This window comes from Dipodomys merriami, unplaced genomic scaffold (genome assembly GCF_024711535.1).
Source record: "Dipodomys merriami isolate MVZ:Mamm:240054 unplaced genomic scaffold, mDipMer1.0.p SCAF_1, whole genome shotgun sequence".
In the NCBI taxonomy this organism is placed as follows: domain Eukaryota; kingdom Metazoa; phylum Chordata; class Mammalia; order Rodentia; family Heteromyidae; genus Dipodomys; species Dipodomys merriami.
Window position 1 is genome coordinate 12,467,785 of NW_027202270.1, and position 15,954 is coordinate 12,483,738.

General features: G+C 42.9%; 1 protein-coding gene across 1 annotated transcript in view; it reads left to right on the forward strand.

Moving 5' to 3' along the window:
- The window catches only part of Serpine2 (serpin family E member 2), a 66,954-nt gene extending 52,722 nt beyond the window's left edge, over nucleotides 1–14,232 (forward strand). Inside the window, exons 5-9 of the mRNA XM_070015979.1 lie at nucleotides 4,648–4,846; nucleotides 6,618–6,718; nucleotides 8,967–9,053; nucleotides 12,169–12,252; nucleotides 13,444–14,232. Coding sequence (XP_069872080.1) covers nucleotides 4,648–4,846; nucleotides 6,618–6,718; nucleotides 8,967–9,053; nucleotides 12,169–12,252; nucleotides 13,444–13,481 — 509 coding nt within the window. The 3' untranslated portion in view covers nucleotides 13,482–14,232. The remainder of the gene's footprint in view (nucleotides 1–4,647; nucleotides 4,847–6,617; nucleotides 6,719–8,966; nucleotides 9,054–12,168; nucleotides 12,253–13,443) is intronic.
- The last annotated feature ends 1,722 nt before the right edge of the window (nucleotides 14,233–15,954 follow it).

Below are 15,954 nucleotides of genomic sequence, written 5' to 3' on the forward strand. Positions count from 1 at the left end.
TCCCCACTATGAGACTCCTATTTCCTATTTCAGAGACAGTACCCAGGCCCTGAGTTCAAGCCCCACAACTGACAAAATATAAATAAATGAAGAAGAAGCTGGGCACTCATGCCACACACCTATAATACTAGATGCAATTTAAAGTCAGCCCTGCCAGACAAGTTTGTGAAACACTTATCACCAATTAACCAACAAAAAAAACAAGTGAATGGAGGTATGGCTCAAGTGGTAGAGCATCAGTCTTGAGCAACAAAGCCAAATGAAAATGTGAGACAGTGAGTTCAAGCTCCAGTACTGGCACCTAAAAACAAAAGAAAAGAAAAATAGAAAAATTTGCTCACAGCAAAATAAAATACAATATTATACAAAACAGGAAAAAATAGTTCCCTTATAGTTGCACTGCCTAGGACAAAAACCCCTATTAAAATTAAATCACCTTAGACCTAGCTATAGGTATGCAAAATGTTTGGGGCTCTTGCATATATTAGATTACACTGTACTTTCTATTCCATAATTTTCTTTATTCATTAAATGCTATCATGGAAAACTTTTTCTGACTTCATTAGGATTTACTAGATCCTGTTTTCAGCTGTATGATATTCCATAGTGTACACTTCCCATACTATCCTATGAATGGCCTTTCACTTACTCCTAAAATAAACACCATGGCAATAAGTATTCTTTTATTATTCTTTTATTCTTTTAAAAACCTGTATTGGTATACTCCAAAAGGTAATTTTTTTGAATAGGAGCTGCTGAGTCAGAGTCATCACAACGTTTTGGTGTGCTTAAAAACACACCTAAAGGGTTATGAATTTAGATGTTGAGACTTTTTCCCCTTAACTAACTTTTCTTTCCAGTTTCCTTTCTCCTCTGACTTAGCAAATCATACTGGTATTTATTCGCATTACTTCTCTCCTTGCTTCTCTGCTAAGTTCTGGTTCCCCAGACTAAACAGACTTCTTCTTCCTTACCTCTTTTCCATTTTGGCAAGTGAAGCCAGAGCCTCATACTTCCTAGGGCCCACCTCTCCCTCACCATCACTTAGCAGCCACTCGCTTCCTGTCCACTCTCCCCAAACTCTCTTTAGACCCCAGTCTGGAGAAAACCATCTTCAGAAACCTATATATTGTTTTTATTTTCAAATACATATTTCAGTTTCTACTTGCAGAAGTAATTGTAGAGACATGCATCTGTAAAGATTTCCTGAACGTATATTTTAGATATTCTCCTTAACTTTACACTTTAAGATGATAACTTAGTGTATCAGCGAGTTTAAAAGGCTGGAGATGTAGCTCAGTGTTGGAGCACATGCCTGTCACCTGCAAGCCCCCAAAAAAAGCATTTCAGCAAGTTTAATTACCTCCTCCCCTGTAGAACTTTCGAAGTAGGAATGATAGTCTTTTTTTTTTTTTAATTTTATTTTATTTTATTTGAGAACATACTGTACAGAGGGGCTACAATTACATGGGCAGGATAATGCATACATTTCTTACCAAGCATTGCAGCCTCCTCCTTTGTTTACCCTTCACCTCCCTTCCCCGCCTCCCCCCTCCCCCCACCCAATTATACCCCCCTCCCCTCCCACACCGACATTGTAAAGCTGGTTTTGACATGACATTTTGTACTTCTCATTGTTGCAACAGGTCCACCTGAATCCTTAAACGACTTGTTTGTCCCCATCTCCTCCACATGTTATACTGACATCAAATATAGTGAAAGCGGGGGTTACACTGTGGGGGAGGGACATACAAAGCAACAAAGAAATAATCTTATAAATGTGTTAGAAACACATGCATGAAAGAAACGAAAACATTAAAATACATATTTAAGGGTTCGTTTTCCTAATATCACATTATCTGACCTTTTCCGCTTGACTCATACCTATACTAGATATTGCAAATAAGGGAAACCATGGGACCTATGCTTCTTTGGGCCTGGCTTACTTCACTTAATATAATTTTTTCCAAACCTTTCCATTTCCTAACAAATGGGGAAATGTCATTCTTTCTGATGGAGGCATAGAATTCCGGAATGATAGTCTTATAGAGGGCATTCCAGGAAAGCTTTATCACCCTAAAAGTACCTCTTCCAGAAAGTTCTCACATCATCTCCACATTTTTAGTCCTTGACTCTTTACCTACTCTTTCTCTCTAACAGTTGGGTTGATCACCATTCATGTCAGAGACTTCTGTTTCTTTCCAGAGCAAATGAGCCTGCTTGTCAAATTTGTCCCCATGATAAAGCAGAGTCTACATCCCAGCCTAGGTCAGGGTACTTGAAAGGGAAGAACTCAAGGACAACACAGGTCCTGTGCCCTGGCCCAGGCTACCAAATACCCTTTCCTTATCAGGAAGTGTTTAGCCCCAAGGCAGCAGGGGTGCTTTCCTTTGGGGAGTTGATTCTATGGTTAGACTGTGGGAAATGACCTAACATTCGAGACACGAGGAAGCCAAGCATGGTGCATACCTCTGAAATCCCAGTGCTCAGGAGGCTCCCATTTGAGGTCAGCCTGAGCTACACAGTAAGACCCTGTCTCAAAAAGAATTGAGGGATTTCACAAAGCTCTACTTACATCAGAAGATGGAAGATTTTTCTGAGTGTCTGACTATGTTGATATTATCATTATCTCCTTGAATTTCCATGTAAAGTAAGTACTACTACCATAACACTTAAATATTAAAAAAAAAGAAAAGAAAAGAAACAAAAAACAAAGCCAGGTGCTGGTGGCTCACACCTGTAATTCTAGCTACTCTGGAGGCTGAGATCTGAGGACTGTGGTTCAGAGCCAGCCCAGGCAGAAAATCAGTGAGATTCTTAACCTCCAGTTAACTGGAAGTGATGCTGTGGCTCAAAGTGGTAGAGCACTAACTGTGAGCAGAAGAGCTCAGGGACAGTGCCCAGGCCCTGAGTTCAAGCCTCATGCTTGACAAAAAAAAAAAATTTAAAAATTTAAAAAAGAAGAATTAGAGCTAAGGACATTGCCCAAGTTGTTGAGTAAGTACGCTGTTGAAACAGGGTTTGAATCCAGTTCCTAGAACTTCAGAGCTGGTGTCCTTAGCTTTCATCCTTGTCCTCCATGGAAGGATGCTGTAAGAGTTGTAGTGTGGTACCTAGGTAGAAAGAGAGGTGTGGATTTATCTCCCAGCTCCTCAAGCCACCGGTCACAGCTAAGCATGGGTGTGAGTGGGTACAGCCTGGTTGGCAGTGGTCATCAGTTGCTGGGGTCAGATGCTGACCCCAGATGCAGAACCAGGGATCCGTCACCAAGCAGGTCTGAGTGATGAGTGTACACTGGTTCATGGCTCTTGGTTTTACTGCTCACTAATGACATCTCCACCCAGGAATGGGTTAACCAAGTGAAGAAGGTTTGTGTTATCTCCCCACCTCCACCAGATCCAGTGCATGCTCTGTTCTGTTCACAGCCTCAGTCTGCATTTACAGAGCTATGTACATTTCTGAGGCACTCCGTGCCTCCAGGTCCTTATAGTATGCCCTAGAGTGATCATTTATTAACTACTTCCTAAATTTTGCAGTTTCTAAAAATTAGCTCTGCCGGAGTAGGGACCTAATGTTTTCTTCAAGGATTAAAGGGCTCATTTGGAAGGGTTTTTTTCCCCCCTTTCTTTCTCATTGATTTTTCAGTTTCTACTGAGACTATTTTATTATGTAGGCTGAAACAGTGAAGGTGAAGAATTCTAACTTCTGATTTCTTGAGTAGTCCCAGGATAGAAGCCAGGCTGGTGTGAGTTTACACACACACACACACACACACACACACACACACACACACACACACACACACACACACACACACACACACACACACTTCCCAAGCTGAGGTGGCTGCACTGGGTTCTTGAACTGCACTAGTGGCAGAGCAATGATCAATTGCCAACCCTCTTCTTGAGGAAAAAAAACTGATGTCATCCTGCAGTAGTAGATATTTTTCATAGAATTCAGCCTTGTACTTGCTAGGGAAGCACTCTACCACTTGAACTATCACCCCAGCCCTTTTGGCTTTGGCTTTTATTTCAGTTAGGGTCTCTTGCTTTTGCCCAGGCTGAGACAGTGAATCTCCTACCACAACTTTCCACATATCTAAGAATACAAGCGACCATACCTGGCCACTATCAGGTATTCTGAGAGCTTCACACCATATGGCATGGCTGAAAGTATTAATTCCTTAACAAAGCTTAATCTCTTGTGTGTTGTCCTCTCACTTCTCTCCTTCTATTCCTCCCTACTCTTCATATCTCAGCCTCCTGAATAGCTGTGATTACAGGTGTGAGCCACTGGTGACCAACCAATTTATTTCTAAAGAATAGTAATTGTTTTAAGTCTAAGGCACTGAAGTTCACTCTTTTACTTGTATAAAGGTCAACTTCTTGCATCACTGTACGCTGAGTAACTAATGATCTGGTTAAATTATACTCAGTCACATTACAGTGAGTTTAATGCAGCCCAGAGGCATTCTGTCTTGATGAGAAAGAATTCTGCAACCAAGGAGGGAAGAGATCATTGTCTTTGTCTTTGTCCTCCTTAGAACTTGCTGTCTTACCCCAAAGCTTTCCTGAGAATCATCAAGTGCTTGTGCCCCTTCTAGACCTCACCAAGCTTGCCTGAATATGCCTCTGATTTCCCTAGGATCCACACGCACCCCCAATGACTTATGGTACACCTTCATTGAACTGCCCTACCACGGGGAGAGCATCAGCATGCTGATCGCGCTGCCCACCGACAGCTCCACCCCGCTGTCCGCCATCATCCCTCACATCAGCACCAAGACCATTGACAGCTGGATGAGCACCATGGTCCCCAAGAGAGTGCAGGTGATCCTGCCCAAGTAAGTGTCTCTTTTTTCAGAGAAGACCATCGAGAGCTGGTGTGTTGGGTACCAGAAATGTGAGTGGAGAATATGGCACATCACGAGGCCTCTTGTATATTGTAGAAAGGGCATTGTGGGGATACCAGACTGTTTTCTGACAGCTTTCTCTCGATCCCTAGATTTCTGGAATGGTGGGTTAATGATAAAAAAAAACCTTGGTTCTTCATCACCTTGTAAAAACTCTGAACACACCTCGTTCTGCTCAGAAACACTGAAAAACATATGTGCCATCCTGTAGTGTGGGCCAGAATACAACCAAGTTTTAAGAGAAATCTGTATGTTTTCATCAGGAGTTTCATTTGAGTTGTTTTAAGTTTCTGCTTTAAGTTGCTAAAGACCAAGGCCCAAAAGGTAGGAGGTACATAAATATTTTATAATATTCCACCCAGGTAGAATTCTCATTTATTTTTTGGCCAGTACCAAGATTCTCATTTATTTTTTGGCCAGTACCAGGGTCTCAGCTCTTCTGCTGGTGCTCTACCACTTAAGCCACACCTCCAGCCCTGCTTCTTGCTGGGTATTTTGGAGAGATGGATGTTGCATGGACTTTTCTGCCCAAGCTGGCCTGGAGCCACAGCCCCCTAGCTCTCAGCCTCCCGAGTATCTGGGATTTTATGTTTGAGCCATCAGTTTTCAGCTCAAAGTTCTTACATTAGTATTTATGGCAGTTTTTCTGCTATAGTCTAAAAGTAAACTCTGGGTGGAATTTAAGCTGTTATGACTTGAGACCAAGGGAAAAGGAATCCCAAACTCTGTGTGAATTCTAATTTCCATCAAGTCCAAGAACACTTTGACCAGTCCCATGGAGGAGACAATGAATGTTGTTCACTGACTGTGAACTTGACCTTTCATCTATTGTCCAAAGCATTCCACTGTGCATGCTTAGATGGTAGTTGAGAATTCCAATAGCCTTTGATTATCTTCTCACTGAGTTAAGTAGTCAGAGGAATACATTTACAATAAGTATTATAACTTCAACCAAGCTCTCTCTTTTGGAAAATAAGCCTTCAAGTCTTCAGTGCTGCATCTAAATGAATCAGATGGTGACATCAGAGCTTGGTGGACAAAGAATGAGCAAATAACCATTTTAGGCCACCTGGGGTGAGAGTCTGCTTACCTTTCTTGCTGCTCTTCCATAGGGTCAGATCAAGTGGACTGATGCATCTTTTCTTGTAGATTTAACAACTGACATGTACAGGTGGATGGCTCCAAGGGGAGGTTGACCATGAATAGTCAAGACACATACCCATGTGTAATACTATGTCACCTGTTTTAACAGTGAAATACAGTCAGAAACTAACATGAACTACTGTGAATATATCTCCTCTCTTCTGACTAATATGATGGCCGTCTACATCAGCCAAGATGGTGGCTCTTTAGTTGGATATGGAAAATAACTACCAATATTCTAGAACACCAGAAATTTGTTAACACTGTGAACTTTCACATCACAGTAAGAGTCAGAGCTCATGTGGATCTCCAAAAGTGTTCACATAGGGAATCTCTTGCCAGTGAAGGTGAGAACACCATACTTATCATAAGTAAGTAGAGGAGCTGTTCTCTGCTTACCTGGTATTTAAATCTTAAGATTTCAAGTCAGGACACAATTCAGATGGGTGTTCAGATCTTACTTTGAAAAGAACCTGTTTGAAAAGATGCCCTGATGATATCATTTTTGTCTCGTTGCTAGCTTGTGATGTTCCCCCCTCCGTTTTCTGCTTTCATGTAGGTTCACAGCTGAGGCACAAACAGATCTGAAGGAGCCACTGAAAGTTCTTGGCATTACTGAGATGTTTGAGTCATCAAAGGCAAATTTTTCAAAAATAACAAGTACGTCCAATTTAAAACTTACTCATCGACTTGAAGAAAATGTTCAAGTTTCTAATTTGTTCAAAGAGAAAAAAAAGATCAGAATTAGCAGTGTGTTAACTCTAGAACTGTCCAAGTTTTAATGTATCACCAAATTGTACTGTTGACCTTCTTCCTTCCAGTTTCTCTTTCTATTGCAAGCTTTGATGTTGGGTTTGAAGAAAAGTCAAGTTTTGTTTTTGGGGTTTTTTTTTTGTGCTAGTACTATAGCTTAAACTCAAGGTGTCATGCTCTTGCTTAGCTTTTTGATCAAGGCTGGCACTCTGATATTTGGGCCACACCTACACTTCCAGCTTTTTGCTGGTTAATTGGAGATATGAGTCTCTTAAGTTTGTCTGCCCAGGCTGGCTTTGAACTGAGAGTCACAGATCTCACCCACATTAGTGGCTAGGATTATAGCTGTGAGACACTTTTGCCTGGCTACGATTACTGAGCTGTCAGATACTTGCTTACTTCCATCAAGCACCTATAAGCAAGCATTGTATCCAAAATGTATATTTTGATATTTTATACTAGTTCATCTGAAATAACATGAATTCCAGTGGGTCTGATCAGAACTTCCGTTTGCCAAAGCAACTGAGATATCTCTGAGGTCATGGCCCTTTATTGGTTAGCCTATGCTACTTTTGCTGGAGTTGTCTGAAGTTTGTTCTTTTCCTTTGAAATTTAGAACAGAGCAGTCTTCTTCCAAAGACAAGTGGTGGCTTGAGCATAATACATACCCCAGTTTGCATTGTGTTTCCTTCCTTGACTGGTAGGAAATTGGTTCGTTAGCAACTCCCATGGCCCCTGAGAACCTCCTCAGAGACGAATCCAACCCTTCTGACGGAATCGCAGCTCTATTCTGATACCTGCTTGTCACTCACAGTCTGGTCCTCTGATAGCCCCAGGCCAGCAGGAATAGCCTCAAGCTGGAAGCTTGTTGGAAATGCACAACCTTGTGTCCACACAAGATTACTTCATTGTCACACAGTCCAGTCAGGTTTGAGAGACACTAATTTCACCTGTCCTTTCCCCTTCTGGCTCATCCAATATAGTCTACTAAGCAGGAAGTGTTCACGGGAAGGCCCCACATTCCCCTGAGCTGTTCTCTTTAACCTTCCAAGTGACTTAGGCCCAGGAGACATGCATCTCCGTCACAACTGGTCTTTGTCAAACCGAGCATTGGTGCAGACAGTTCACAATCAGATGACATAGCACATGTTCCCCTCTGCTTCCTGACAGTCTAATGCTGGCTGTCACCGGCATCCTCCTGGAATGTCCCACCCCATGGGCACCGCTGGCTGCTCAGGCGTGGAGGAGAAGGCAAGTGAGTCCTCTAGAAGGTTCCGAAGTGCAGCAGGTGTCTAGTATGCAGTCATGCCCAGATGTCTAACGCTCCTCGCACTCGGTGCCTTTCTGTTGCTCACATGTCCAGGGGGTCGTGGATGACTAGTGTTGAGAAAAGCCAGCACCTACTCTGCCGCTAGCTAACTGTGTGGATTGGGAGCAGATTCCTTAACACCTTGGCCTCTCTTTCCACATCTGAAAATGCTATCTTAAATCTTGTCCAGACCTAATTGTCAGTAAGTGAAAAATAATATTTTGGCTGGGTACTGGTAGGCTCACGTCTATAATCCTAGCTACTCAGGAAGCTAAGCTACAGGATCATGGTTCACAGTCAGCCTCAGCAGGAGAGTCCATGAGACTCTTATCTCAAACTGACCACCAGAAGACCAGAAGTGGGGCTGTGGCTCAAAGTGGTAGGGTGCCAGCCTTGAGCAGAAAAGCTCAGGGGCAGCTCCCAGGCCCTGAGTTGCCCTATGACTGGCAATAGCAGTAGTAGTAGTAATAATAATAATAATATTTTGTCTTGCATCTTCTGGGAAGGTGGGCATACTTTTCAAAGCTCTGCTCTTTTCATTTCTAAAATAAAATTCATAAAGGTCAGAGTTGAATGGCTAAGAAGCACTACTCACTGGAGGTTGGGACCTGTCTGAAGAAAATAAGCATTCCAGTTCACTTAGCAGAGATTGAAAATCACCACAAGTGACAGCCACCTACAGCTCTCAATCTGCAGGAGTATCAGAGGTTACTTCTCTGACACTTTTGAAGAACTGGAATCTTCCATGCCTTTGGGATTGCTTCCCCCACCCAATGGATGGTGTGCATGGGAAACAAATGCTGGTTTGGTTTGATATTTTTTTTGTCTTTTTTTTTCTGGGAACAGGGTCAGAAAACGTTCATGTTTCTCACATCTTACAAAAAGCAAAAATTGAAGTCAGTGAAGATGGGACAAAAGCTTCAGCAGCAACAAGTAAGTGCGGGGTCTCCCGGGGCCAGGTGCTTCTGGTCAGGAAGTGGACACATTCCAGTTCATGCTCCAGTTCATCTGTCAACTCCACAGACTTCTACCGAGCGCTGATTCCAGCTGGGGGCTGAGCGATCGGCCCTTGGGAGTCAGCAGTACGGACAGATCAAGTGTTTCACGGAAAAAAGTTCCTTCCTGGAAGAATTGCTGACAAGATACTGCAAAGCTTTGTAAAAAGCCAGAGAGGCCGCATTTCGGCTTTGAGAGCCATATTGTCTCTATCCCAAGTCTGCCGTTACGGCGTGAAGCCAGTCATAGGCGAGACAAGTGAATGGGTGCAGCTGTGTTTGCGTGAAACGTTATTTATAAAAACATGATTTGCCTTATAGACAAATGTCCCCCTCGCCTCAGGAAGATAATTCATCTTCCAGCTTCTTCTTGAAAAAAAAAAAAAAAAGACCCATCTTCAGGTCAAAAGTTAAAATAATAGCACATAGCATATCCTTACCAAAAAAAAAAAAGGAGGAGGGGTGGTAAATGGCCACATAGGCCTCTCCTGGACCAAGTGAAGAATTAGCGAGCATCTGTTGAATTGCAGCAAGAATGCTGAGCAGCCTTCCTTGATAATTAGAACATCCACATCTGCTTTCTCCCCAGTGGCTTAAACAATGCATGAGAAAACAGAGTAACTCTAACTCATTCTCCTCTCAGCCATATGAGATGAGGCTAAAAATCTGTGAGTTCATAAAAAAGAATAATCTAGCTACATTTGCAGCTGGGTTGAATATGTCTGTTTATTAAAAGGTATCATTTAGACTCATAGTAAACACCTTCTTTCCTCTGGAGTCCATACTAGGTTTTTTAAATTCCTTTCATACAGCAATTAAGCTGGGAATAGTGGGGCACACCTGTAATCCCACTCAGGAGGCTGAAGCAGGAGAATCATTGCTCTGAGGCTAGCCTGGGCTATTTAGGCCTGAGTCTAGGTCTTAGACTAACTTAAGATACAGAGTCAAACTGTCTCAAAGAAAACCAAGGATGAGCCAGGCGCTGGTGGCGCATGCCAGTAATCCTACTCAGGAAGCTGAGATCTGAGGGTCATGGTTCAAAGCCAGCCCAGCAGAAAAGTCCCTGTGAGATTCTTTTTTTTTTTCGGGGGGGGGGGGTCCAGTCATGGGGCCTGAACTCTGGGCCTGGGCACTGTCCCTCAGCTCTTCAGCTCAAGGCTACCGCTTGAGCCATAGCGCCACTTCTGGCTTTTTTCTTTTTGCTTATGTGGTGCTGAGGAATCGAACTCAGGGCCTCAGGCATGCAAGGCAAGTGCTCTACCACTGAGCCACCTTCCCAGCTCCTCCCTGTGAGATTCTTATCTCCAATTAACAACTCAAAAACCAGAAGTGGTGTTGTGGCTCAAGGGTAGAGCACTAATCTTGAGCACAAAGATGTTCAGGGACAGCACCCAGTTCAAGTCCCACAAATAAAGAAAAAAGAAAAACCACAGAAACAAAGACTAGGCCCAATACTGAGATGGATGGATCGATTGATGGATCGATGAATCGATTGATTGATCAATAGATTGGCATACTGATGATGACTCAGTGAACGGACAGATAGATGGATATGATGGTTGGATGGATGGATTGATGGGTAGGAAACAAAGACCTAGAATAAAAAATTGGGGCTGGGTGCTGGTGGCTCATGCCTGTAATCCTAGCTATTCTGGAGGCTGAGATCTGAGGATCGAGGTTCAAAGCCAGCCCAGGCAGGAAAGTCCATTACACTCTTATCTCCAATTAAACATCAGAAAACTGGAAGTAGCACTATGGCTGAAGTGGTAGAGCACTCGCCTTGAGCTGAAGAGCTCAGGGACAGAGCCCAGGCCCAGAGTTCAAGCCCCATGGCCAAAAAAAAAAAAGAAGAAGAAGAAGAAATTGGCAGGTTAAAGGTGCTCTTCATCTCTTCTAGGTAATTATAGGTAACATCTAAGTTTTGCCAAAATCATTAGCCAGTTTTTCCAGCTGATATAACTATCATAGTCAGCTATACAATCTGTGCAGCCCTGTGCAACATGAAAACATGGAACCTCTTGTTCAGAATGGATTGAGACTCTATAAAGACCGGAGTAGGGTACTAAGCCAACCACAGAGCCCTGTGTCACCACTCAGATCCTAGATTCCAGTTGCAGAGAACTTCAGTGATATGCCAAGGAAGAGGCACAGATGGCAATTTTCAGCTGGGTTTTAATAAGCAGAAAGTACTTGCATAGCTTCAAGAGAACCAGAAGACTTCATCAGCACAGAAGATGGTATGATTAGAATTGCTAATGAAGCCAGTGCCCATGGCTCACACCTGTAATCCTAGCTACTCAGGAAGGCTGAAATCTAAGGATCTCAGTTCTAAGCCATGAAACTCATCTCCAGTAAACCACCAGAAAAGCAGGGAGTAGAGCTGTGGCTCAAGTGGTAGAGAGTTAGCCCTTGAGCACAAAAGCTCAGGGACAGCACCCAGGCCCTGAATTTAAGCCCTAGGACCAGCACCAAAAAAAAAAAAGCTAGTGGTAATAGCAAATATGCATTGTGTGTTCATTCAGTGCCACTAAATGAACTGCAATATGTTTATACCAATTGATCTTTGGTTGTTTGTTGTTGTTGGTCATGGGGCTTGAACTCTGGGCCTGGGCGCTGTCCCTGAGCTATTCAGCTCAAACCAAGCATTCTACAAGTTGAGCCACAGTGCCACTTCTAGTTTTCTGAGTGGATAATTGGAGATAAGAGTCTCCAATCTCCTGCCCCAACTGGCTTTGAACTGCGATCCTCAGATCTCAGCTTCCTGTACAGGCGTGAGCCACCAGCTCCTGGCACACCAATTGGTCTTTGTAAAACATCGATATAAAGTATAATACATTTAGTAGAGAAGATTGTGTTTCTATAGAATAAATGAGATAGTAACTGAAGGGCTTGGCCCAGGGTAGATATTCAGTAAATGATGACCAGTGAGGCAATTGAACCCAGCCAGCTTATGGATCAGGGATTTGTCTTCAGAAACCAACATGTGTCCATCAAGCTAACTCCCTTGCTGGCCTGGTGCTGGATGTGTAACCATTTCCTTTTTCTTCCCATAGCTGCCATTCTAATTGCAAGGTCTTCGCCTCCCTGGTTTATTGTAGACCGACCGTTTCTATTTTTCATCCGACATAATCCTACAGGTAAGTGGTTCTCTTCCATTGTCCACTCATTGTTAGAATTCAGAAAGGTTGATGCCATTCTTAGGTCTGGCCAGCAGAATTGCCCTCAACCTGTCACCAGTCCCTTTACCCCCTCACCCCCGACCCAGCCAGAAATAGTACACACTTTGAATATGCCCTGAACAATGTTAATTTGAGAGATTGTAGCTACATGAGTCTTGGATCCAAGACTAGGATTTGACCTTGAGTTTATGCTGCTAAATAAAGATAGAAGTAGTTCCTACCTTTAAGCAGAGCACTGGTGGCTCACACCTATAATCCTAAGCTTCTCAAGAGACTGAAATCTGATGATCACAATTCTAGGCAGCTCTGGAAGAAAAGTCTGTGAAATTCTTATCTCCAATTAATCACCAAAAAGCCAGCATGGAGCGTGACTCAAGTGGTAGGACACTATCCTTGAGCAAAAAAGCCAAATGAGAACACAGAGTCCTGAGTTCAAGCCCCAGTACTAGCAAAAGAAACCAAAAGAAAAAAAATTATCTTTGTGGCGAGGTTGACTTAATGTACAGCTTTCCCTATTATTTTGAATAGAAGGCATTTCCTTTTCCCTGTATGTTATTACATTTTTGTGTCCTAACAAGTGTGCTGCAGAGCTCAACAGTCCAACCCTGGGCCTTCTATACATGTGTGGCTCTGTGACCTTAGCTTGAAATTTCAAAGTCAAAGTGAGTCCATTTAAAATGCCAACTTCTTAAGCACTGGTGGCTCATGCCTATTATCCCAGCTACTCAGGAGGCTGAGATCTGAGGATTACGGTTTGAAGCCTGACCAGGCAGGAAGTCTATGAGACTCATCTCCAATAAACACCAAAAAGCAGGAAATGAAGCTGTGGTTCAAGTGGTAGAGTACCAGCCTTAAATGAAAAAGCTCAACAACAGGCCTTGAGTTCAAACCCAAGTGTTGGCACACACACACACATACACACACACACACACAGTTCAACTTTTCATCCCAATAGCCACATGTCCAGCAGCAGCTTGCTACGTGTGATATGTGGCCACCACATTGGCCAGAGGGCATGTGGACCTTGCTGACCTTGCAGGAAGATCTGTTGAATAGCCTAAGTAAGCCATGGAGGAGCATGTTACCTTCCTTCCCCTACATGGAAGGCTTTGCATCTCCAGTCATGCGGTGTTTCTTTCCCTCCCACAGGTGCTATCTTATTCATGGGGCAGATAAACAAACCCTGAAGAATCTATGAAAGAAACCATGCAAAGCAGATTTTGCGATGAAGAAAAAGATTCCTCTTCCTACATCTTTCATAGTTTTGTTAAATATTTTTGTACATTGCTTTGTTTTTTTTTTCTCCAAAACTAGTCCTTAGCAACAGACTGGATAATACAAGTATTTCTGTTCTAGAAGGTTCTGGAGAGAAGACAGGGCAGGGTGGCTGGAACTCTGTACTGAAGAATGAATAGAAGGGCTTCAAAGATGTCTAAAAGAGTCTTTAAAACTACTGAACAGTCGCGTAGGTAAACAACCCTCGAGAATTTGCTGTCTGTCCAGTTCAAGACTTTCTGTTTTGTTTTGTTGTTTGTTTTAAATGTGTGGCTTTTCGGGAGAAATTTAATCACTAGGACAAAAAGAAACCATTTTGATGGTGTTATTTTTTATGGTTTTATGGAACAAATATTTGCCTTTTTAATTCTTTCCCCCCTCCCACCTCCATCCCAAGTCTTGATAGCAAGCATTAGGAATTTGAAGGTGGAAATAATAGCAAAACCTCTAGTCTCCGTGTGTTTTTGTTGTTGTAGCCGTTCTTGTTTTATCTAATGCATGTATTCACGACAAGAAAAATCTGAAAACTAATGTCTTGCTAGACAAGGTTTGATCTTGTGCCGTGTGGCTGTCACAACTGGTCTGTACTCCTCGGATTGGCATTTTTGTATTTTGTACAAAGTAAAAATAAAGTGTTATAAGTAGCAAAATAAATAAATAAAACTTCGAAAAAAAAAAGCAAAATCTATTTCTCTGCTATTTGAAAATACAACAAAAGTAGAAGTCTTTTACAAGTACCCAGCCCCAAGCCTAGCGTTGGTGGCTCACCTCTGTCATCCTAGCTACTCAGGAGGCTGAGATCTAAGAATCATGGTTCAAATCCAGCCCATATAAAAAAATCCATGAGAGTGTTATATATATTTACCTACCACAAAAAGCCAGAAATGGAGCTGTGTCTCTAATGGTAAAACACTAGTCTTGAGTGAAAAAGCCAAGTTAGAGTGAGCAGCTTAGAGTTCAAACCCAGTACTGGTACCAAAAAATAAAAATAAACAGCTTCAGGCTGGGAAGGTGGCTTAGTGGTAGAGTGCCTGCCTAGCATGCATGAACCCCTGGGTTCGATTCCTCAGCACCACATACACAGAAAAAAGCTGGAATTGGCACTGTGGCCCAAGTGGTAGAGTGCTATCCTTGAGCAAAAGAAGCTCAGGGACAGTGCCCAGGCCCTGAGTTGAAGCCCCAGGACTGGCAAAAACAAACAAACAAATAAATAAATAAATAAATAAATAAAAGCAGCCTCTTCGAGGAAGCCTTTTCATTGGGGCAAACAACAGGAAAGTTGAAGCTCCTGGATTTTTTTCTGTCTTTTCCTCCGAACCTGACAACCCAGCACTATGCTTTGCTTCAACGCTTGTCAGTGTATAGATCTTTCCAGAAGGGCTCAGTTGTCCCGGTGTAAGCTGAGCTGCAGGCTTTCGGCAGTGGTTGAGTAGCCTCAGCAAAGACGGGAAGTTTGTAGGAGTGCGGGAAGAGCTTCATTCGCATGAATGTGATCTGGACGTCTGAGGCAACAGCGCCTTCTTTTCCGCGACAAGCTGGCGTGTGTGAGTTTTAAAGTGACAACTGGTTTCATGCTGGGGCATGGGGATTATTCTCTAAGTTGAAGCCAAACATTACAAGTATTTTACTACTGTGTCTTGAATTCTGGGCCTCCAGATTTCTCTTTGGCTCATGGCTGGTGTTCTACTACTTGAGCCACACCTCTACTTCTGGCCTTTTGCTTGTTAATTGGAAATAAGTGTCTCTCAGATTTGTCCTCCTGGGATGAATTTGAAGCATGGCTCTCAGAGCTCAGCTTCCTGAAAAGCTAGGATGACAGGAGTGAGCCACCAGTGCCCATCAATTTTTTAAAAGAAATTATTAGCATAAACTAATTGCACAGAAGGAGCTCATGAAGATAGTTACAGCATGCATGGTTGCACGTTGATCAGATTCACCCCATCTATATTACTCCTCTGTCCTCAAACATCATATTTATGCTGCCATTTGCCTGGGGTTTTGGAGGACTCCTTTTTGGCAGAACTAGGGTTTGAATGCGAGGCCTCACAATTGCTATGTAAGCACGCTACCATATGTGCCACTTTGCTGGCCTTTTATGTGTTGTTTATTTTTGTGATAGGGTCTCACTTTATGCCAGAGCTAGCCTGCACTGCAGTGCTCCTATTTTTTCTTCCCTTTTTTCACTGGGATGACAGGCATGCACTACCATGCCCAGCTATTGTGCTGAGATGACAGGTGTGCAACTCGGCATCCATGCATTGATTGAGGTGGAGCCTGGAAGACTTTCTGGCCTCTCGTCATAATCCCCTGATCTCTGCCTCCTGAGTAGGTAAGACTACAAGCTTGAGCTGCCCCACCTGACTACCTGGATTTTGACATTTAGTA